Genomic DNA, 25,325 nt, shown 5'->3' with positions numbered 1-25,325 from the left:
ACTGACCAAACTCCTCGGCACAGTGGATGGATGGGGCAGGGGGAATAAAAAAAGCAAGAGACTAGATAAGCATGCTAGCCAAACCAGCAAGCAGAGTCCAAATAGAGCAACTCACATACAGAGCACTGGTGACAGGGAGGCAGCTAAACTGAGAGGGTGAAATCCAGGCCCCACTGAAGTCAATGGAAGTTTTACCACGGACTTTAATGGGTCCAGGATTTCACACAGAAAGACGAAGGGAACAAGATAAGTCACCGTCTGGGCTGTCCAACCCACCACAGATAGCCAAGGACCAATAGAAGTCTCAAACAAGAAAAACATACATTTACAATATATGTAAGAAAAATACATTATCATCACTGAAAATATATTTTAAATATTCAAATAAAATGTTTTAGATGTTTAAAATATGCAGAAAAGAGTTGAAATATATGAACTATGTTTATAGCTATTTATTTTATAATATAGATCAATATACGCAATACATATAGGGACAATGTGAAAAATGTAATTGGATTATATATCATCATATTGTCAGCATTTTAGAGCCTTAATGGCATTTACTTCAATTTCCACCACGGCAGATTTCCAAAACTACTTAAAATTACACTTCTTGAGTCAGATCCTCAGCCGATATAAATCAGAAGAGCTTGATTGGTTTACACCAGTTGAGGATCAAGCCCTGTATTTATCAATTTACCCTTGTATGCACTTGGATTGCACAATTCTTACTGAAGTCAACAGGCGTAAGAGAGAGCAGTACTAGCTCTTTAAATTTTACATTTCCTCTTTGTCCATTTCTAACAAAACATTTGACGAATGCTTCTTTTCCATGGTTTCTATTAAAGGTAGCATTAAAAAAACAGAAATAAAAGGTAAAAGCAACTATTCCACAGGAGGTTATGAGAGTTGTTATGGATTTGTATAAGTCACATTTGTCAGGTACATTCTTAATTAGACTCCAGTAAATACATATACTAAGCTTTCCCCATTTCACCAAAAGGGAACTGAATGTAGGTTTTTGACTACAAACATGCACAGGAACAGTTGTCATATTAAACACAGAGAAAATATGTTTCTCTGGGTCATACAGCCTTTCTGGGTAAAAATGTTTACCCCAGAATTAAACAACATTGATACTGACTCTTACTCACCATATGAAGGGATTCCATAGGGCTGGCCTGGCTGTGGGTATGTGGCATAAGCTGTAGCTTGCTGCATTCCTGTTGTAAACTGCGTCTGCCCATATGCAGCCATAGTTTGTGAGGAAGGGGTAGGAAGAATATGTGGGTATGGTCTGCTATTGATTATAAATGACAGAAAATAGAATTTGTATTAGACAGAGATATATGAGTACTTGTGTTAACTAACAGCCTTATTATATTAGCTTGATTAGCACATGGTCATAGACTGCATGAGAGAACAGAAGTTCTTAAAAAATCTTTAAAATACAAACAGCTAAAATAAAATAAAACACATACTTTCTCAAGAACAAGCTTTGGGTTAAACTCTGATAACAGAAGAACCCAATGATGATTCTAAATGAGGCTAAAACCTGTTTGTTTATTTCAGTTATTATTATTTAGAAAAGATAACTTACTTGGAAGGATAAATCTGTGGTGGGGAGAACTGATGAGTTTGTCTTGGGCTGAAGCCACTGCTTCCAATTACTGCCCCAAGGAGAAAGGAAAGCACATCAAAATGTAAACACACACATCTGAACTAAGTATTACTTTTTGCTAACAGAATTTCAGAATTTTAACAAGGTTTTAAATAAGTCCAAATACCATAAATATTCTGACCTACAAAGTAATGTTTTAATAGGGATAGGTTTCAGAGTAGCAGCCGTGTTAGTCTGTATTCGCAAAAAGAAAAGGAGTACTTGTGGCACCTTAGAGACTAACAAATTTATTTGAGCATAAGCTTTTGTGAGCTACAGCTCACTTAATAGGGACAGGTGCCAGTATAGGAATGCTCAATATTAAAATTAAAAGCTTGATTAAATTGCCCTTCTTTGTACAACTCCAGAGCAATAATTTATTTTTGCTTGCAGGCAGACAACATTTTCAAGGGAAACAAATTTTCTCAAATGATTGCACACTGGAAATCATTTCCTTCCATATTTTCAAAGGTTTATGATACTCCAGCACAATGTTTTATTAATGTTTAGAATATTAGATTCATAGAAATGTAGGGCTGGAAGGGATCTTAAGAGGTCATTTAGTCCAGCCCCCTGCACTGAGGCAGGACCAAGTAAACCTAAATCAGTAGTTCTCAGCCAGGGGTACGTGTACCCCTGGGAGTACGCAGAGGTCTTCCGGGGGTACATCAACTCATCTAGATATTTGCCTCTAGATACTTGCCTAGTTTCACAACAGGCTACATAAAAAGCATTAGTGAAATCAGTACAAACTAAAAATTTTGCATACAGACAATAACTTGTTTATACTGCTCTATATACTATACACTGACATGTAAGTACAATATTTATATTTCAATTTATTTATTTCATAATTATATGGTAAAAATGAGAATAAGCAATTTTTCAGTAATAGTGTGCTGTGACACTTCTGTATTTTTAGGTCTGATTTTGTAAGCAAGTAGTTTTTAAGTGAGTTGAAACTTGGGGTACCGAGATCAACCAGATTCCTGAAAGGGATACAGCAGTCTGGAAAGGTTGAGAGCCACTGACCTAGACCATCCCTGACAGGTGTTTGCTTAATCTGTTCTTAAAATCCTCCAATGAGGGGGATTCCACAACCTTGAAAGCCCATTCCAGACCTTAACTACCATTATAGTAGAAAGTTCCTCCTAATATCCAATCTAAATTTTTCTTACTGTGGATTAAGCCCATTATTTCCCTCAGTCTATTTGTCTCAAGACTAAGTAAACCCAGTTTGTGTAACTCTTCCACATAGGTTTCAGAGTGGTAGCCGTGTTAGTCTGTATCAGCAAAAACAATGAGGAGTCCTTGTGGCACCTTGGAGACTAACAAATTTATTTGGGCATAAGCTTTCGTGGGCTAGAACCCACTTCATCAGATGCATGGAGCGGAAACTACAGGAGCAGGTATAAATACATGAAAAGATGTGAGTTGCCTTACCAAGTGTGAGGTTAGTCTAATGAGACAATTCAACCGACAGCAGGATACCAAGGATACTTGGGGTAAGGCATGATTTGTTCTTGACACATACAGGTTAGCTATTATAACTTTATTATTCTCTAAATGCTTACAAATTGATTGTTTAATAATTTGTTTGAGTATCTTTCCAAGTATCAAAGTTGGGCTGACTGGTCTGTAATTCTTCTAGTCCTCATTTCCCCCCTTTTAAATATAGGCACTTTGTGTGCCCTTCTCCAGCCCTCTCAGACTTCACATGTCCTCCAGGAGTTCTCAAAGATAATCACCAACAGCTCTGAGAATTCTTTAGCTGATTCCTTATATACCCTAGAATGAATTTCATCAGGCCCTACTCACCTGAATATATCTAACTACTCTGTAACCTGTTCTCTCCCTATTTTGGCTTTTGTTCCTCCCCCCTTGTTAATATTGTGTCAAGTATGTGATCACAATTCACCTTTTAGTGAAGACCAAAGCAAACCAGGCATTAAACACCTAAGCCTTCTTAATGTCATCCATTATTAGCTCTGCTTCCCCACTAAGTAGAAGACCCACACTTTCCTTTGTCTTTTTCTTGTTCCTAATGTGTTTATATAACTTCTTCTTATTGCCTTTTATGTCCCTTGCTAGGTGTAACTCATATTGTCCCTCCATATTTTTGGCTATTCTTTTGTACTCCATTTTAGCAATTTGTGCAAGGTTCCACTTTTTGTATTCAAAGATCTGTATTTCATAACAAAATTCTAAGTATGTTTCCTATTGAAAACATACAGGTAACTTTATAGCACGGGTCTCTTTTTAAAATAATTCTGTAGTACAAAGGCTATACTACATCTTCCACTTTCAGCTTCTTTCCTTGCAGTATCTACTTATTTCTAATTCATTTTCAGACTTTGATAACTTTCAGTATTTCATAAAGATGTCATAATGAAATAGCATATTGTCTTAATGAAAAACTGTTAAGTGTGTAAGATCAAGAAATTAACATAACAGGTGTTTTTTTCTGAAGCTCAGATTAAGAGCTCCAAGTAGCTATTTATAACCCCAAAATCAATCCCTGTTAACACAGAAATTTAAAATTCATATAAGATCTTTAACTAGATTGAATTCTTTGTGACCTTTCAGGGCACTAAAGAGAAAGGAGGTCAGCTATGCATTGTATGCTGGGCCTTCTGCTCATCATTATAGTATAAAGTGAAAGACCATACACTTTGGGAGCATATTAGCTGATCACAGGATGACTATGTACTACAAATGTGATGTTGCCATGAAAAAGGCAAATGTGATCCTAAATGGCATCAGGCAAGGTATTTCTGTTAGAGGTAGGGATATATTAATGCCATTGTACAAGGCACTGGTAAGACCTGATCTGGAATACTGCATACAATACTCAAGAAAGGAATTCAAACTGAGACACGTGTAGAGAAGGGGTACTAGGATGATTAGGAGACTGGAGAGCCTGTCTTACAAGAGGATATTAAAAGATCTTGGCTTGTTTAGTCTAGCAAAACGAATGCTGAGAGGAGATGTAATACGTCAGAGAAATAAATATAAGGGAAGGAGAAGAGCTATCTAACTAAAAGACAAGGGTGGCTCAAGAACAAATGGGTATAAACTGGCTATGAGTAAACTTAGGCTGGATATTAGAAGAAAGTTTCCAACCATCAGAAGAGTGAGGTTCTGGAATAGCCTCCCGATAGCAATAGAGAGGGCAAGCAATCTAACTAGCTTTAAAATAGGACTGGATAAATTTATGAATGGGATTATATGACAAATTATAAAGATAGCAGAGGACTGGACTCAAGGATCCAGAAGGTTTCTGTTGGGTTCCCTGTGGGGTGTCACCTGGGACTGGGGTATCCCTGAACCCGCCTGACACACTAGCCTGGGCTCTCTTTACTCTGTACTGCTGTGACAAGCCCTCTCCAGCACACATACAGGTAGGAACACACCCAGCTACAGCTGCACACAGATGCTGAGATCAGTTCTGCATGGGAAGGCTCAGCTAAGGCACCTCCCAGTTCCTAAGGCACGCACTCCCCCCCCTCTGGAGTGCAAACCCAAAATTATACCGTGTTGCGCTACACAGGGAACTGTACAGCGTAAGCTCATGAAATTCACCTGCTCCCTCAATGGAAGATATTCAACAGATTTCTGCCCCCAGTTATGATTTCCACTCACTGGTTTTAGACAAAAACAAGTTTATTAACTATAAAAGATAGATGTTAAGTGATTATAAAGGATAGCAAACAGATTAAAGCAGATTACCTAGCAAATAAAACAAAAATGCTATTTAAGCTTAATATACTAAGGAAATTGGATATGAGTAGCAAATTCTCACTCTAATTGTTGGTTTAGGCAGTTTGGAAAGATTCTCAAGGGCAAGCTGCACTTGCTTGCAGCTTAAAACCCCAGGTTTCACAAGCTAGAAATCCCTCTAGCCTGGGTTCAGCCCTTCTCCCCCAGCTCAGTCCTCATTTCTTAGGTGTTTCCAAGTGTCTCCTTTGGGTGGGGAAATCAGTGAAGAACCACAATGATGTCACTCCCCTGCCTTAAATCACTTTTGCATATGACGGGAACCCTTTGTCTCACAGTTTGATTCCCACGCCTGGTCAGTGGAAAAACACTAGTATTCTATGATGGAGTCCAGTACCAGATGACTTGGTCACATGCCCCTGTAGGGACACAGCAGCCATGACTCAGAGGCTGTTTGTAACTCCTCAGGAAGGCTCCCCAGTGGGAGATTAGCATCTTCTGAGACCTACTGTTCTCCCTAATGGCCCTTCCCAGCCAACCATCTAGACTGATTGCATTCTGCTTAGTGAGTGTTCCCTGGGTGTAAACACGTTTGTAGCTGATGCATAGACAATATTCCTAACTTCAGATACCAAAATGATACATGCATCCAAACAGGCTAATCATATTCAGTAAATCATAACCTTTTCAGCAATATCTCACAAGCCTTATCTTGCACAAAATACATCATGGTTATGCTATAATCATATCACAATAATGTCTCTATGAAGAATACGGGGCTTAGTGTCACAGTTCCTTCCAGTTCTATGTCCCTATTATTTTTAGAGGTTCCATGAAGAAAGCTGCCTTCTCTCTGATGACTATTTGGGTCCCACTTCTTCTCTACGCCCAAGATCTCTTTTTAGCCCCTCACAGGGAAGAGGTCAATTTCAGGTTGTGAGATCGCTATAAAATAACTTTCCTGGTATCAACCTACCAAAAAATTACATGCCTATTGTCAGGCATCTGGAATCAAACAGAGCATGCGCAACGTACCACCTGATAGAATTTCCGAAAACAGTTAAGCTGGGCAGAATCTGATTTTGTCCCTGTGAAGCATGCAGATTTGTTCTCAGTACTACAGAATTATTTCTGAGTGACCATTACCAAGAAAGACAGCAAATAATTTTTTTCCTGTTTTCCCTTATCGTTATCTCGTTTGTGTCAAGCCCAAAGTAAATACACCCCAGCTGTATAATCTATATGACATATATATATTACAAGAATCTCTATAAATAATTTACAGTCTAAGAGTGTTCTCACACACTGTGCTTTCAAACAGCTGTGAAAAAATGGAGACATAAAACTAAGACAGTATCTTTCAGAATAGTTAGTGTATTGGCATCCAAGTATTCCAAGGATTGTTAAAGTCAATTTGATGGGCTCAATATTTCCCTCATCCAAGCTCTGTTTTGTACAACAGGGGCCATCATGGAACCAGTTATATCTACCCAATCTGGTGCAGACCCAGCATCTGGATTGTCTAGGATCTGCTGGAACTTACACCTACATACCTTATATCACTAGAGGTTCAACACAACAAGGCTCTGTCACACCCCTCATCTTACCTCCAATATACCCCTCACATATACCCTACACTGAGAGAGTGGACGTGTGGTCTAGTAGAGGAGTTGCCTCTGGTGAGTTTATGCCAGTTGGCAGTTACCCTCCACGAGGGAACTGTTTGCTGGCCAGCTACAGCCAGAATCTATCCTCTTTGCCTTGTATGAGAGGCTCAAAGAGGATGGAGTGTAATGTACAACCGATCCCTATTCCTCTTAAGTTCAAAATTTTGAGTTTAGATCTCTGAATGTGCTTGAATATATTAGAAACAGTTGTTGGCCAATCTTTAGCATAATCAGCGCACACATATGTGGCCTATATCAATCAAGACACATCAGCTGGTCAATTTTTAAAGTGAATCTCTAAAGTCAACATGAGTCTGCAAATAACACTCTCAAATAACACACTGCAAATAACATAGCTCTATTGCATCTCTCTGCAATCATGATTGCAACTTATCAGTTCAGAATTAGGTCCAAATTCTGCACGACAAAAACAGTAATATAGAAATAACAGTGTTAATTCACATATTTTGGATTAATATGCACCCTTTCGCCACCTTTTAGAGACCTATTGGCACAAATGGCAAATGTAAATATCTGCACTTTTTGGGGAACAGCCAGAATTCAGAAGGCATCATAACGGTAAGCAAGCAAGGAGGAGGATTTTAGACTTTCATCCCATTCACAACTAGAGCATGCAGATGTGGATCTGCTAGCCATCAGAAAACAAAAACAAAACAAAAAAACAGCTTGAGCTATAATACTGCCCCAATCCTGAGTGGAGCTCCGAGTGAAGTTATCCATGGATATCAATGAGTTGATCTCGCATTTCTTACTTATGGAAAATTCCCACTGACTTTTGCCTGAGTAAGATGTGTAAGATCCAGGCCTGATAGAATGTGCGAGCTACAGACTATATAAAACCTTTTATTTTTAACTTCTGCATACAGTATTTAGACTGTAAGAGGGGAAGAAAACAGTAAGTGAAAAGTATCTTTATTTATTTCTTACCTGATCCTGAGAAATTGTCTAAAGACTCGTCTGCTGTAGTCGTAGCAATCTCACTGCTGCTCATTGGTTCTGTTTTAACTAGAAGTATAAATTATAAATAATCTAAATGCTCCTAATATTCATGCACACATACACATGCACACACATTATTCACAAAATACCACTAAAACACAATCTTCTAACAAATATTTGCTACCTGTATTTTTGTGTAAATATAAACACACACACTCAAAGATCTGTTTCTGTCCCCAAGGAATAAAGGCCACTGTAACAAACCAGAAGATACTGTCATGGACAGATCAAACAATGAGTCCCCATGCAACTTTGTGCACTCCTATGATTCTTAATCCTTTAAAATCAACATATCTATAAGAACAACTCAGAGAGTCATTGTTTGTTGGTTGCAGAAGTAAGTTTTCAGAATGATCTGAATGAGGCAAAAACTGAAGCATTCTTTTAATGGACTTTTTCTAGGGTTGGTTGAAATTGTTTTGTCCAAAATATGTGTGACGGAAATTTGGGTTTTCAACCAAACAAAATTTTTCATGACAAGTGTCTGCTTTCAGCTGAAAATTTCAGTATTTTGAAGAACTGAACACCTGACAAATTATCTTTTTTTCAGCCAAAATTCACACTATTTTCTGTATTCATTTTTTCCCTTGAAAAAAAATCAGAATTTTCAATGGGAAATTTAGACAAACTTTTTCTTTAGTTTTCACTGAAATTTTCCATGGAAAAAACCCCCTATTTTCCAACCAGCTCTAATTTCTTTCTCAAAGTCAAATTCTGCTCCGAAAAGTGATTGTCCGGCGATACCGAAAAAAGGATGGGAGACATTTGACATGGTTTTAATCAGGCCATAACTTTTTTATTAGATGTCTGGGTCTACATGGCAGAGAAAAGTGTACAGAGCAGGTAACTCCATGTTCATTCAATAAGTACCCGAAGGGCTTCTGCCAGCCCCCCCTTTTTCCCCATCCAGGTCCCCCAACCAACCCATTGCTGGGACCTTGCCATCCACCCCTCCCCCTCAGAGGAGGGTTAAGGTGGGCTGTAATAAAGGGAGTTTGGCTCCCTGCCGTACCATTCATAGGAGCCCCAACCACCCCGACCCATTCCGTTTCTTTAACTAACATCTCCTTTTTAAATCCTTTACCAAGCCATTTATCTGGTCACTGTGTCCCTTCCCTATGGAGTACCTGCACTGGACATCCACCACAAGGAGGTGCCAGCAAATTGCTTGGCTGCCTCCTCCCCAAACCCAGTCGGGTTCTCAGACATCTTCCAATGCCCTCTTTTCAGAATTCTGCTCTGAAAAGTGACGGTATAAGAATGACTTCTTACTCAGCAACTCTGTCCATATTCAGCTATGTAGCTAGTTACTTTATTGACAGAAAAGTTATTACAACTTTTTACTCTGGTTTACATGGCAGAACCAACACAGATTTTTAAGAGCAAGAGAGCTAGACTATCTTCTGGCTCATGCTTCAACAACAAAATTATTAGTTCTATTCTCAGTTATTCCAGTACATATATACACAGTACACTTACTTAGTGCCTAGATCCTCAAGTAGGGCAAGCAGGGCACAGATCTGACCCTAATTTAGCTTGGATGTAACTATGGGCAAAATGTAAAGGCAATGGCTTTGCACAAGAAATCATTAAGACAACATAAGCTACCCTGCAATGCCATTTTATCATACCAGCCTTTCCACGTACATCATGTTTTAAGCAACTAAATGCATATCTACAGCCTTGAATCCAGCTTGCAAATTATTTTGCCTGGGAATTGGAACTATCATTGACAGGAATCTACGTGGACCTTGCAAAATGTGCAGGACTTCTCCCCAGATATCTTTTTCTCTCTGTCCTTAGATCAAATCCCCTTGTGACGCCCTATCTCCCATTTCCCCAGCATGAGGAAAGTGGTATATGGCTCTGTGTGCGTGCATGTTAGCATGACTGTGTGAGGTAATATAATTTATTCAGGGGGAGTCATTAGATTGACAGAAGGGGCCCCTGTCTTCCCCTAGCTCTCCGTGCATGCCTTTTCCCCTTTTACTTGACCTCAGCCAAAAGATCTATCCCTAACCCCTCAAATTTCTCCTCCTCCCTGGCTACTCTCTTTTCACCCCCATACAGGGTTCTTTGCCTGTAATCCCTACCTCATGGAGATCCAGATCAGGCCCAGGCAGGGTTTATAAACTCTAGTGCACTCATTGAGCTACTCCCACACTACTTCTAATAACTAATTCCACCAAAAAAAATCCCCATTAATAGAGAAAGGGAAGGGAAACAGAGGCAGAAAGAGCCCAATGACTAGCCCACGGTAACATAGCAGATCAAGGGCAGAACCAGGACTAGAACCCAGGTCTCCTGGTACACATTCCAGTCCAGCACCCTATACACTAGACCAGCTGCCTCGCTGCATAGTATACATGTGTCCCTCTATAAACTGTGAATAAGTGTCACTCCACCCCCTGGCCCAACACTTTGTGACTCTTTCTAGTCCAATTTTCATAAGGCAGGTATTCTCATGGGAATGATGCTGTGGGATTTGTTCTCTAGTTAACAAATGGGATGGGGGGAAAAGAAAGAAAAATAAAAGTAAAAATAAAAGAAAAAGTTGAACCTAGCTTGGGAGCTGCGATAGACGGAAGCTAATATACACTAGCACTGTTTCCCCCAAGCTTCTCCACTGTTCAGTATTGTGAAGCCCATTCTATGCCTCTTTTTGGCTTTTGTGGAATAGAATAACCTTCTTCCCAGAGATGCAGGGCCACTGCATTGCTGGCATCTGTAGCAATTCAGGTGCTCTCACGGTCCAGAGATCTAACATATCTTTTCTTCTAGGGAGCACCTTTTTTGGAGGAATATTAATTTTCTAACTGGAAGAAAATGCCATAGTTGAAATAAAAACCTGGTTCATATATGCTGCTTACATTTCATCTGGATTTCATATTTTTGTTACAGAGCCATTAACGGAAAAAACTGATCAAAGTCTAGCTTCACCCTCTATGACTTATCAGCAATATTTTACTGCAATAATTTTTAGAGTTGAAAACTTCTAAACTGTTTCTAAACCATATAATGCTTCCTAAAATAAAGAGGAAACGAATATATAAAATATACTGGGAGCTGCATGGTCAAAGCAAGAAATGTAACACTAACCAGTGACTGACACAATTTAAATTTGACAGTATTTACCCCAAATTCCTCCACAATACATCGCATCTCAACTGTTATGTTTCTTGCATATATGAAAATTAGAGTAAGAAAGTGAGGGTGCAACAGAGTTCCTGATCTGGATTCTCATTTGTAAGTGTAATTTACAAATAAGCTTTACTAGACCTTCATGATGAAGAATCATGACCCGCATAGAGCTTCATGCTGCAGTTAATCAGTAATTTAATAATGATGAATAGGAACTGAAGAGCCTTCCTACCATAAGCAGCCACAGTTTTATCAAAATGTCAGCAAGCAATTGCATACTTTGATCTGCCTGGGACCCAAGAAAGTAATGTTGGACACTCATAGTTTGTTACGCAAAGAAATAAATTCAGAAATGATAGCATAGCATTCTATCCCACAGAAATCACTTACAACCAGCCATGGATTCTGACTGCAGAGAGGGCTGTCCAACCCATCCAAAAGACAAACTGACCTCCTGAATGGTAAATGCTCCCCCCGAGGAGAGAAGCTAAAAGAGGGCAGTGAGAAGAGATGAGCTGGGAATAAAAAAAGAAGTGCAATCCTATCAGAACATCGTTTCACTGATCTATGTGTATCAAATGGATATGGAGCAGTCCAAAGAAGCAAAACTCTGGAAAGTCATGGTACATTATGCTGTTCATAGCAAGTACAGTATCATCCTTCCTTACTGCATGTGCTGTTTTTTCCTGGTTGCCTAGTAAATGTTTCCTAAATGTGCTGCGGACTCTAGCTTCTCTACTTCTCTCCCCTACATTAAAGTATCTGCAAGCTGCTCTAAGCCTTCACAGTATGTCTCCGAGCTACTAGTGGGACTGGTACCACACGATGCAGAACACATATTGCAAGTTTTCCTGGATAATTTTTAACAGTGTGTTCAATTGTGAGAGAGGGAAGAAAGAAGGACTGGCTGAAAGTTCCCACTGCTGCTGCTCAGTAGCTGAAATGGAATGTTAAGCTAGTAAATGGAGGTGGCACTATTATTAATTAAGAGATGTTCTGATTACTATCACTTGAATCCACTCCATCACTTAGGGTATGTCTACATTGCAATGTAAGCCCAGTGTTCGAACTCAGGCTTCCGCCTAGCCCCCCTTCTGTCTACACACAAATTGCCCTAACCAAGGACTCAGACCCAGGGTCCCAGGACCCTTAGGGGATGGAGAGTCCGAGCCTGCATAAAGCTGGGACCCAGGGTTCAAGCCCTACTGCAGTGTAGACAAAACCCACTGGACTCATGCTCTGGGAGTCCGCCTAAAGTACCCCCAATCCCATGGGCAGACGATCTTTGTGCTCTGGCCAGTCAAGTTTGGGGGACTGTCAAGTTTTCCCACACTGTACCATGAACAAATGACTAGAACAGCCACATTCTGGGAGGGAGCTAGGAAGTCTGGGATATGGGTGGTTGGACTCAAACCCGCATAATGCAGCATAGATGCTGGAACTCCCGGTTGGGACCCAGAGTTCAACAATTCCTAACCTGGGGTTACAAATGAGTGTAGATGCTCAAACCCTTGGTTAACAAACCCAGGGACTACTAAATCGAGTTCTAATAACTCTGGACTTATATCGCTTTCAATGGCACAGCTTCAAGGTATTTTCAGAAGTGAAATATTATCCCTCCTTCTTCATAGAGAGCGCACGATTCATCTCTGTGCTGCTGAGTTTCTATGCTGCTGAAACACCAGTGACACAAAGCTGCACTAAAACAGAAGTGAATCATGCCCAGGCTGTTCGTAGGAGTTCCAGGAATAGAACCCAGATGGGTTCTTTGCTGCAAAGATCCCTTGCTAAGGAATAGTATCATCATCATGCACAACTCATTTAGATTTGGTTTGCAAATCAAAGGAATCTGTACAATCTGTGCAAGTGGAATGTCTGTGCCAACTGCTCTTTTGTATAATTGTTCCTTTCCCCACTATTTCTGACATTTTAATCAGATTTAAAAGGCAAAACAGAACCAAGAAAACAAAAAACAGACTATTAAGGCTAGCAGATAAAAGTTCAGAAAGCTGCATGAAACACACACATACACAAGAAAATATAACAGGCAAAAACTGGAGTTAGCAAAGCTGTTGAGGCAGCATTAGATTTGTTGCATGTTGAGCTACTTTTGTTGAAGACTTGTTATTTAATATAAATTAAATGGATCCTATTTGTGCATAGCTATTTTAAAAGTTTATCTAGAAGTACTCATAGATTAGTTTTTGAAGACCACTAAAGGAAGTATCTATAAAACACAACCGACAAGCATTATCTGTCTCACCCGTCACACAATTCGCAAATGCACAAATATCACACAATAGAAACTGCCAGGTAATAAGCACTTTTTGAAAGCCTATTTTTAACTATAGATTTGGGAAGCTGCTTTCAGGCTAAATCTTGATAAAAAAAAAATATAAAAATTAGCATTAATGCAACATTAAGATTGCAAATTCAAGCATGCTGAAGTCAGAGGTTCCAGAAGATAAGATTCCTACTGCAATATGAACTTGAACATGTCGCACATCTTGTACACTTAATGGTGATTGTATTACTGTTAGTTAATTGCAAAGTAGTTTTAGCTGTCGGTCCTAGGATATTAGAAAGACAAGATGGGTGAGGTAATATCTTTTATTGGACCAACTTCTGCTGGTAAAAGAGACAAGCTTTTGAGCCACACAGAGCTCTTCTTCAGGTCTGGGAAAGGTACTTTGAGGGCTTGTCTACACTGTGACGTTGTCGACAAAACTTTTGTCTTTCACAGGTACTTAAAAAAGCCCCCTTGAGAAAGACAAAAGTTTTGCCGATGCAAGTGGCAGTGTGACCGTGGCTTTGTCGGCAGGAGCACTCTACTGCCAACAAAGCTAATGCCGCTCACGGGACTGGAAGTATTTTGACGGCAAAAGTGCGACAAAATACCGACAGAGAGCATTCACGCATGCTGACTTCTAGCGACAAGGATGTTGACACAGCCTTGTCGCTAAAAGCTGCATAGTGTAGACAAGCCCTGAGAGTCATAGCTAAATGCAAAGTGGAATAGATTGTTTAGCATAAGTAGTTAGTGCATACTGCAAGGGTCCATTCAAGGGTCTGTTAACACTTCTGCAGTCATAGGACAAAAAGAGGGGGTTTCTGCTCCACCTTGTACTAGGCACAGTTTATACGACATGGATAGGTTAACATAAGATGCCTTGGGTCGACCTAGCAGTGGAAGGTCTTCACTTAAATTTGGCTCCAACCGACATAAGTGCCTCTCTGTGCCAATTTAGGAACACCATCACCACAAGTGGCGTAGAGTAACGGTAGACGTAATTAGGTTGACACAGTGTTAGAGCAGACACTGTGTTGCTTACATTGAATGTTACTGGCTTTCTGGAGCTATCCCACAATGCCCCATACTGACAATACAATTGATACAAGTGAGGACATGCATCGCCAACACAAGGAGCCAACCGTGCACACACAAGCGATTTAATAACTTCAGTGGCTGTATGCCAATATAAGTTAGGTTGACATAATTTTGGAGTGTAGACATGGCCTTAGTTGTGATGCTCGGAGTACCTTTTCCAGATCTGAAGAAAAGCTCTGTGTGGCACGAAAGCTTGTCTCTCTCACCAACAGAAGTTGGTCCAGTAAAAGATATTACCTCATCCATCTTGTCTCTCAGTTACTTAACATTTAAACAAGGGCAGAAAATATCTATGAGATGTATTCAAAATGAGAGGTAGGCTCAGATATATATGAATTACTGCAGTAGCACAAACCTTAATTTCTGGAACTTCTCACTTATAAGTGCATGATTTCTCACCTTTGGTACTGAATTAATGCTACTTTTTTCATTTGAAAAGAATGGAACCTATATCCCCACCTTACCTATAATGTTCACTTTGAGTGAATCCTAAAATACACATACCCTACACTCATAAAAACATACAACAGCTACACCCTAAGACTTCAATCATGAAATCGATCCTGGCAGACAGCTATCTGCATCCATGTGGCACACAGAGCACCATTAAAATCATTGGGGCTCTATGCAGGCACAAGCATCGACTCAGACAAATCCAATTGCACGACCGGGGTCCAATTTTATCTTCTTTATTTGATCTCAAGGAAATATGCCAGGAAGCATTGCTACATTATACCTAGAACTAAAAATCAAACTTCTGAACAACTTCAGCAAAATAAGCTTTCCTCTCTTAGGAAGTTCCAGGTGCCTTAAGGACGTGACTCTTCTAATGATGAAATTTAATGAAAATATTAGAATTAATAAGCCTAGAAGTTAAAGAATCTTCTAAAGCACCAGCAAAAACTAAGAAAATATGTTTATTTTATATTTTCCTTTGGATTTCTTTGACATTCCAGTGCCAATTTCTGTAGTAAAGTTAGCATAACCGTCTACCTGTACCTACTTTTAAAATTATACTTGCAATATACATATTAAAAGAGCCTTCTATTCTGCAGTTTCTACTATCTGGAATAACCTCTCTCTCTACCTCATCAACTCTCAATCTCATTCCAAATTTCATCTGAAAATATCTTTTCTTCTTTGCTTATATTTCTTAATTTCCTTCTTTGCTATATATTATTTGGCTCTGGTAATAGACGTCTGTAGGTATTAAAATGTATACATTAACATTATACATATGTAGACAATTTTCACATATAAATCATCAGATTCCCAATATGCCACACGATATCAGCAGTTAAATGCTATGCTAGTAGAGATACAGGCTTTCAGTGATGGAGCATTTTTCTGAAATATCATTTCATATATCTACCACTAATCAAACGACAACATTTGTTCAGTCCAACATCCAATTCAAGTCTAACGTTCATTTGAAAATTCGGAGAACTTGGTCACTTATGGTAATTCAACATTCTGCCTGCCTGGTAGTCTCTAATCTGATGCGGTTTTATTTCCGAATTATCATCTGAACTAGATTCCAAAACTTGTTTCCCATTAACATTTGTGTAAATAGACAGATTCCCAAATGGCATTAATTTTGGCCCATGTCAAGAAAGATAGGTGTTCTCTTTTAGTTTCCTCGCAAAACAAAATAGTGAAAATTCATCCTTGAAATCCATTACTTCTTTTTTATACTGACAGTGGGACTTTGGCTCCCAAGTGCATAAGGCCATGTCTACGCTGCAGGAACTATGCCAGCATAGCTACTGTGCCGTAGCTTAATCAGCATAATCCCGCAGCCTACACGGATGGGTGTAGGAACACCAGCTCCCTGAGCGATGGTAACTGGGTCGACAGAAGCAGTTCTTCCACAGATCCACCTGTGCCTATACTGGGGCTTAGATCAGCATAGCTCCATCACTCAGGGGTATGGATTTTTCACATCCCTGAGCAATGTAGCTATGACAACCTCAATTTTAAGTATAACCTAGGCCTAAGTCACTTTTGAAAATGACATGTAGGCTTCTCAATCTACTAGGGATTGCAATGCCGAGCACACCAATGCCTAAATACCTTTAAAAATCTGGGCCCAAGAGGCTGATTCTCATTTACACTGGCATTTTAACACTGCTCTGGCAGTGTAAAGAATAGATCGGGTGCAAATGTAAAGTAGCTTTAGTGAAAATGAGAATCAGCCCCCAATATTTTTTCTGATGCTTAAAAAGGAGGGGGCAAAAAATTTTCTTTTTAAAAAAGAATTATTAAAAGGATCAAGGAAATAGTTGCAACAGATGCTACATTTGTACCATCATTACCTGAGGCTTAGTGTTCACTGAAGTGAAAACTTACTGACCCTGGGTCCTGCATACACCTATATACATACATAACTTTACCGGCTTGGGACCACTCACAGTGAGTAAAGTTAAGCATGTGTGTAGGTATATGCAGGATCAGGGACCTTGCTGTCTTCTCAGGTGTCCTACAGCAGCTATAGTTTCAGCATAGAAAATCATGTTCGTGTTAGGAAGTCACACGTAATCATATATAAGGCACTAATAAATAAATAAATAAAAATACCACCACCTCCACCTAGGTCTGACTGCAGCAAAATTATTATTTTCCCACAGAGACAACAGTTGGCTGCATTCGTCTTCTCTTCTTCTTGACTGTATATAATACATTATAACAGACATACCCCCAAGCACGCAGCCATCTAGTACAAAAAATTCTTTAATATTAAAAAGTTATGGCATAGTCACTGTACCATATGTCCAAAAGCAATATTTTAAATAAAAGCATGTAGGCAGTGATAAGTTACAATAACACCAACAGTTGTATTCATGAACCTATCCTCTGTGAACTTATCTAATTCTTTTTTGAACACTTATTACTTTGGCCTTTACAACATTCCATGACGAGTTCCACAGGGTGACTGTTCGTTGTGTGAAGAAGTACTTCCTTTGGTTTGTTTTAAACCTGATACATATTAATTAAGGCTGAAATGTTGATCACAACTTTGGACACTACTGTAACTTCTCACTATTAACCAATATGGTCAGGGACATGACCCCATGCTCCAGGTGTCCCTAAGCCTCTGACTGCCAGAAGCTGGGATGGGACAACAGAGCATGGAGCACTCGATAATTGCCCTGTTCTGCTCATTCCCTCTGAAGCACGTGTCACTGGCTACAGTTGGAAGACAGGATACTGGACTAGATGGACCATTAGTCTGATCCAGCATAGCCGTTCTTATGTTCTTAATGATCATTTGAAAAGCACAACTATAGAAACACCACATTAAGTTTTTTGACTAAAAAGCAAAAGTCAAAGACGCAACAGTAGATATTGTTACAAAACCCCACCTCTTTCTTAACAAAATATCTGTGGAGATACACAGATTTCCATTTGAAGTTAAGATGTGGCAGCCATGAATCACTATATTCCTTTCTCCTGGGGGAATTCTGCACCCCCAAAAAATTATGTGCATATTTTAAAATTCTGCAAAATTCTGCAAATTTTGTCAATAAATAAATGTGGCTCCAGCATGGCAGTGGGAAGCACAGGCCACTGGCTGCATTAGGGTGGGAGATCACCTTGGCAGCGAGGCTGCACCCAACCCTAACACAGTGCAAGGGCTGGGCTTACCCTGCCCCTCTGCGCCAGATGCACCAGGGTGGGTGGGCAGGCTTGGCCCAGCAGGATCCAAGTATGGAGGGATCCAGGTGTAGGGTGAGAGGTTTCTATGTGGGGCAATCTGAGTGCAGTCGGCTCAGTGGGAGATCTGGATGCACAGGGGCTCATTGTGGGGGTCCAGGTGCAGGGGCAATGGGACACTGCAGGAGATCCAGGTGAAGGTGGTTGGGGCTCAACGGAGGGCGGGGGGGGTTGGTTGTGGGGAGATGGGGCTCGGTGGGGAGGGGTCCGGTTGCTGGGGGAGTGGGCTTGATGGGGTGGGGGTCCAGGTGCAGCTGGCTGGGGCTCAGTGAGGTGGGGGTCTGGTTGTAGGGGGCTCGTTGGGGGGGGGGGGTCCAGGCGTAGGGGAGTGGAGCTTGTGAGGGTTGATGGGCCTGCTTAACAGGGAAGCCCCAGCTGCTGCTGAGGGGGAAGCCACATGCTGGGCACTTGCTTCCCCCCCACGATTCTCCTATCCCCTTTTCTTTCCCATCTCATTCCCCCTCCTCCACTGCCCCATGTCCCATCCCCCCCCTCACTCCCACATTCCCCTTCCCTTGCCCTATTCCACCCCTTTCCTTCCCCCACTGCCTCTTCCCCCATCCTCCTCCTCTCATTCCCAGCCCCACTCCCTGTCGCACAGAAAACACGGAAGGGGAGCACAACTGGCATTAAGACCCAGGAGGCAGCATTCAGCTCCAGAGTCAGTGGAGCAGCCGCAGCTGCCTTCAACTAGTTAGCTCTGCACCTGCAGAAATGGGGGGGGAGGGGCAGTGGCACGTAACCCGTGTGCCCCCTCCCGCCTCATCTCTGTTTGGGAGGGCAATCCCCTCCAAAGAACTGCATCCATGGTGGTCCCCCTTCTTCCCCCCACTCCACCCTGCAGCTTCCCTTCGCTTCCCTGGCGTTTTCTGAGGGAAGCACAGGAATTCAGGGGCGGGCGGGGGGAGGTGGGACTTTTTCTGCGGGCGTGCAGTCCTGCAGAACTCCCCCAGGAATAATTTTTAAGTGTTGGGTTGATCCAAGGAACCCGTTGTTCAGCAAAAGTCACCATGTGCCAGCTTTATTGAACTTGAACCCCTAATGCTTGCCTGACAGCCAAAACTGTCTTTTGAGCTCAGCACATCAACAAGGCGCCTATCCTGCTTTAGGCACAGCGGTTACTAGAATTAAGTTGACCCTCACCTAGTGCATCTCTCCACCAATGCAGGAATGTTACTTGGGATTTTTCTGGTCTAGTTTTCAAAACCCAAGCAATGGGACTTCCACAACTAATCAATTCCACCATCAAGAAGTTTCTGCTAACATTTGAACATGCAACTTTGGCTTTTCTACTACTGGCCACCTTAATCTGACCCAGACTGACCCATTTATCATTGCTCCAGAGCTGAAATATTCACCTTGCTGGTGGTTAGAAAATTAGCGCTATCTGTTGGGATGCTTCTATGCTAATCTCTCCTTCATTCAGACAGTAGAACGGAGATGATTTTTGGGATGGAGATCCCACTTAATTTTTTTCTAACTAAACCCACCATAGGTAATCTGGTGTGGAGATCTTCCTGAGCACGGACAATGGCTTGTGTGTTACCCTTGTTAGTCTGTGACTAAACTGTCTGTGTTCTTTAACTTCTGTAAATAGTGCTTAGATGTTAATGCAATTGGCACCTGATGTCACATGACCATCAGCCAATGGCAGAGAATCAGCCAGCTAGAAGTCAGAGAGGTTTGACCTTCAAGCAGAATCTGAAGTTCTAGGCAGTGAGTATGCAACCAGTGCCTCCTAATCAAACAAGAAGGTACATATAGTTTCTTCTAGTTTCCAGGACTCATTGGGATTGGAATCAGATACTCCCTTACTCTTTGAGGCATACATCTTTTCTCTCTCCCCATGATAAGCAAAGCTTTTCAGAAAACTGCAGCATCCAAACTGTGTCTTCTTGATAGCTCCAAACCATCCTAGGAGGCATTACTTGCTGAAGCCGCTAAATCTCTCTCTACATCACCCTCTTCTGCTGCTAAAGCAGGAACTTCTAACCTAGAGCCCAATATATTAAGGATCATCCTGATTACCAATGTCTGTTTCCTGGACCTTGAGCAGCCCCACACAGAAGGAAGTTGATTTCCATGCTGTTTCATGTGCTTAACAGATCTCCATCTTTCACTATGGAATGGTGGTAGCTGCTCCATACTTATGGTTGAAGCCACTTCCCATTGTAAGTCTGATTTTAAATATCCCTACTCTCCACTAAAATTCCCTTAAAAACCTCTAATCTCCCTGAAATGTCACATGCTACAGGCGAGAGATTTACTGGGAAGTTTAGAAACAGGAGTTTTATTGAAGTTAGAGTATTTCAGAAATGCCACTTTCATCCACTTTAAATTTTCCATAACTTTTTTTTTTGATCATCATCTTTCACTGAAATGGCTTGGCCTAGAAACTCCAACTTTGTTATGCTCTTGGCCTATGTTTAAATGAAGTGCCTTTTTATGTTTGAAGGAGGGTTTGGAGGAATTACAAAGATCCTGTTTTCACATATATACAGAGAATTGTTTAAAATATAATATTAAATATGTTTATATTTAAAAACCATGTCTAAACTATCCTGTTCCTGATTAAACTTTGCTATAAGAGCTGCTGGGCTGAGCCACAAGTGTGTGTGTGTGTGTGGCGGGGGGGGCTGGAGAGCCGGGAAATATACTGGGACAGGAGGCCAGGCAGGCTAAAAGGAGGCGCAGAGTTGGATTGGGAGGTAAGGGTCTGGGGTCATATGGAGGAGTGACACAGAGCAGTGCTACCTGGCCTCAGAATGGAGGGCGAGCTCTTGGGGAGGTAGAAGAACAAGAGTATGGATGGGATTGGAGACTGGCAGGTGATGGAAGCAGGAAAAGAGGAGGGGCATGGAAGGAGGCAGACAGCTGGGGAGGGAAGGCCAGATTAAGCCTGCCCAGAGCCTTACGAACACCGTGACAGGAGGCCTCCTTGGAGTGGTTATGGCAGGGGCAGCTCTACCTTCCCTCCAAGAGAAGCAGGGGCAGTTGCAGGCATCTGCCTTATTCCTCCCATATGTGGTAGCTGGAGGGGGGGCCCAGTGCACACCCCCGCAGTCAGGGTGTATTTGCCTGGGTAGCTGGACTGGGCCCACTATAATTTTCTTCTCCTGTCACACACAAAGTCCTCTGTTGGGGTGGAGCCCCAAGGGCAGTGGGTCTTGGAATTCACACCCCATTAAGATGCATGGGTAGTTCCCCTTCTCAGAGCTATTGTTTTAAGCTATATTACTCCTGAGGGCATTCTCTGCCAAAAACATTAAAAATCTGCACACTATATTTTAAAATTCTGCAAATTTTATTTGTCAAATAAATGTGGAGGCTCCAGCATGGCACTGGGGAGCATAGGCCACTGGCTGCACAGAGATGGGAGATCACTGTGCAGCTCCTCCCACCCCGGGACACAGACTCAACGGTGAGGCTGTTCCCAACCCTGACACAGCGCAAGGACTAGGCCTGCCCTAAAAGCACCCCCCCTCCTTGGCAGGTGCACCAGGTGGGGGCAGGCAGGCTCAGAAAGGCAGGATCCAAGTGTGGAGGGGCTTAGAGTGGGGGGATCCACATGTGGGTTGAGAGGGTTCTGTGTGGGGCAATCTGGGTGTGGGTGGTTCAGCGGGGGATCCGGGTGTGGGAGGGATCTGGATGCACAGGGGCTTACTGGGGTTTTTGGGTGCAACGGTAATGGGACTCTGCAGGGGGGTCCAGGTGAAGGTGGTTGGGGCTCAGCAGGGGGGATCTGGATGTGGAGGGGATCGAGCTCGTCAGGGTGGTCTGGGTGTGGAGGGTTCAGTGGGGGGGTCCAGATGCTGGGGGAGGGGATCTCAGTGGGGTGGGAATCCAGGAGCAGCTGATTGGGGCTTGGTGGGATGGGGATCTGGGTGGCTCGTCGGGGTGGTCCTGGGGGAGTGGGGCTCATCGGGGGCAGGATCAGTGGGAAAGTCTGGGTATGAGGGGGTCTGGATGCACGGGGGTTGAGTGAATGGGGGAGCAGCTCCCTGTACAGGGATCCCTTCCCATGCAGCTGAGGAGCAATGGGTGAAGGAAGCAGGGTTGGTGGAGAGGGTTTGCAGAGCTTCTGCAGCTGGGGGAGTAATCTCAGGGTGGGTCTGACCCAGCCCCAGATGCCGTGCGGGGAAGAGGAAGTCCTGTTCTCCCCGGCCCAGCCAGAACTAGCAGCTGAGCGTGGCACAGGGTAGAGAGCTAGATCTTTTCAGTCTCATCCCCTGCCCCACAGTGATTTACCTCTCTGCTGGCTGCCCTGGGCACCTGAAACATACTGCTGGGGAGGGTCACATGACCACTCCTGTGGCTTCCCTTTGCTTCCCCATCAGAAAGTTGTTTTTCTGCAGGGAAGCAAAGAAATCTGCGGGGGACATAAATTCTGCACATGTGCAGTGGTGCAGAATTCCCACAGAAGCACTATATTTGCACAGGCAGATGTCTTTGAATCAGTTAGACTTGTTTAACCTTTACAAGCTTTTTTTCACAATCATGAGATCTAGAAACTTCAAAATACGCAAGTGGTAGAAGCTGGAAATGAACAAAGAATGGAACCAGACATTCCCCCACTGCCAAAGAATTCTTCATCACTGACCATTCATCCCTCTGACTATCATCATCCACTAAACCTTAATTTTGCTCCCTATAATATAGAAGATTATGTATAATGGTTAACATACCAAATTACTAAAATTTAAAAAATCCTACTTCCTATTAAAGGGATCCATTTCCTAAATATTATAAAATTAGACTACAACATTAGCCACTGCAAAAAAGCTGCTCTAGATGCTATATTATTAAAAACACAAACCCACAAGCTCAACATATTGTATGCTAATAGAAACCTGCCCCACCATATGCTCAGCATATTTCATAATACAAAACAAATCAATTATTCCATTTCTGTAGATTAAAATATTCCTCTACTCCACCAACACATCACACTGACACCTTACAGAGCTACACATTTAATAAATAATATATAATATCAACAGTATGCATCCAAACATATATTTCTATTACAGAACAAAACAAAGAGGTAAACTAAAGGCTGATTGGACAGTGTAAGTCAGGTGGAGTAACAAGTGAATAACGAAGAATTATGAGAGTGGGAAGCGTCTAGATTTCTTAACTATTTATTTCCAGACTAAGTGTTTTTGTTTTTAAGTTAGAGAATATTTGTAAAGAAAATGTAATACTTTCGTGTGATGAAACATGCATTTAAATGTAATCCTTTTTAATACAGACTTTTGCTTGTATGTGTGTTACACAGTCTGGAGAACATGCACCATAGTTAACAATCTTGCCTTCCCTCAGTATGAGCTGGTTAAAGCAAGAAAGTCAACTTCCATAGTGCCCAGGAAGTAGCTATGGGATCTTGAAATACAAGGTACAGCTCTCCTCTGCAAATTGCCATCCAAAAGGGATAAGGTTTTTTTTTTTAATTATTTTAAATATACGACCAGTCTAATATCTAGCATCTTGCACCCTATGGTATTTTAAAGATCATGACAAACAGCCCCAGTGCTTTCTTTTGAATCCGTGAAGGAGGATTCAGATTCAACAGCCTTAACACTACCTAATGGTCATCTGCCTGGCCAGGACAGTGGGGAGCTTTTATTGCCTTTGTGGAGGCATCTCATCCTGGTTCTCCTTCAAGTCAGATACTTTACAGATTAAGGCTGAGATTTTCAAAGTCACCTAAAGGGATTTTGACCTCCAATTGCCTTTGAAATTAAATGTGCCACTAGAAATCTTTGAAAATCTCAACCTAATTTTTTGTTATCTGTTTTCCCCCATCTATTTGGGACTAGAAATCTCTCTTCTCTCCTATCTGGCCCCTCAAAATGAGACAGAAGCACCTCTAGGACTCTCAACATGAAGAGAATGCTGTAAATTAGAAAAAACAGATCCCCTGTTTATTTTTGGTGGGTTTAATACTGCATAAAGACACTTTAAGTGGGCAGAGGTTCCAGTTTCTGCCTAGGTTAATTCCCTGAGAATCATTTCTAATTCTTAGTTTAGAAGTGATTATCCCTTGGTAGAATTAGCAATCTAACGTAGCAGCCACTTTTGGAAGCTCCTTCAGAAGGTGGCTTCTGTGCAGGACAGCTTGCTAAACTAAGCCTTTTCTCTGTACCCACCCCCTACATTCAGAAGCTGGACACTTGCTGAAACTGCCACTGGCTGGCTGGCAAAAAGTAAAGTTGAAGAATGGTAATCTCTTACCTGCTAATTTGAAATTTCCCAGTCCCTTTGTGTCAGTCCTGACACGGCAGCCCTTCTGTGAGAGGAAAAATAGCGAAGGGGCTAGAGCAGTAACAGCAGTGGACCCAGATTAAATTCCCTGATCTGCCACAGACTTCCTGTGTGACCTTGGTAAAATCATTTAGTCACTCCGTACCTCAGTTAAATGGTGATAATAGTACTTCCCCACCTCACAAGGGTGTGGTAAAGATCACTACATTAAGAGATTGTGAGGCGCTCAGATACTACAGTAATGGGGTAAAGTACAAATATTACAGATATCCTCTCCTGTTTTGGTATCTGAGATTACTTTTTCCTAAACATTTTCAAACAAACCTTTTAGTGTTACTTTCAAATTTATTGCTTGGGAAGTCTCCAACTAAGCAGGATCAGCCAGACAGCCAGCCCCTTTTATAAAAGAAGTATATGACAAGATCTCTCCTTTTCCCTGTTCCCTCTCCATCTGCTGGTAGGAGGATTTACACTCTGGGCTGGCATATTAGGATAGAAGAAACCAAATGAACCAGTAAGAAATTACTGTATTATTGCTGGCTTTTCCTAAAATGATGAACAAATTTTATTTCCTCTTCACCACACACCAACACAGGCCGTAATGACGGTCTCATGATCTGACATGAATTTAAATGAATATTGCTTTGATTTATGGAAACTGCCATAATTTAAGAGCTCTCATAGAGAAATTGGCATCTGAAGCAAGAATAAGTCAGACTTATCAAAATTCCTTTGAAATTATTTTGGATGGGTA

General features: G+C 41.6%; 1 protein-coding gene across 10 annotated transcripts in view; it reads right to left on the bottom strand.

The window, feature by feature from the left end:
• Nucleotides 1-25,325, bottom strand: part of EYA1 (EYA transcriptional coactivator and phosphatase 1) — a 225,684-nt gene that overhangs the window by 82,551 nt on the left and 117,808 nt on the right. For 6 of the 10 annotated variants that reach the window (XM_074944239.1, XM_074944242.1, XM_074944238.1 and 3 more), the window contains 3 exons: nt 7,993-8,070; nt 1,601-1,670; nt 1,155-1,300 (listed from right to left, as the gene is read on the bottom strand). In XM_074944239.1, the coding sequence (XP_074800340.1) occupies nt 1,155-1,300; nt 1,601-1,670; nt 7,993-8,070 (294 nt within the window). The remainder of the gene's footprint in view (nt 1-1,154; nt 1,301-1,600; nt 1,671-7,992; nt 8,071-25,325) is intronic. The other 4 variants (XM_074944241.1, XM_074944243.1, XM_074944245.1 and 1 more) reach the window with 1 other exon arrangement.

This window comes from Natator depressus, chromosome 2 (assembly GCF_965152275.1).
Source record: "Natator depressus isolate rNatDep1 chromosome 2, rNatDep2.hap1, whole genome shotgun sequence".
Classification (NCBI taxonomy): Eukaryota; Metazoa; Chordata; order Testudines; family Cheloniidae; genus Natator; species Natator depressus.
This window is presented reverse-complemented; position numbering and strand designations above follow the sequence as displayed.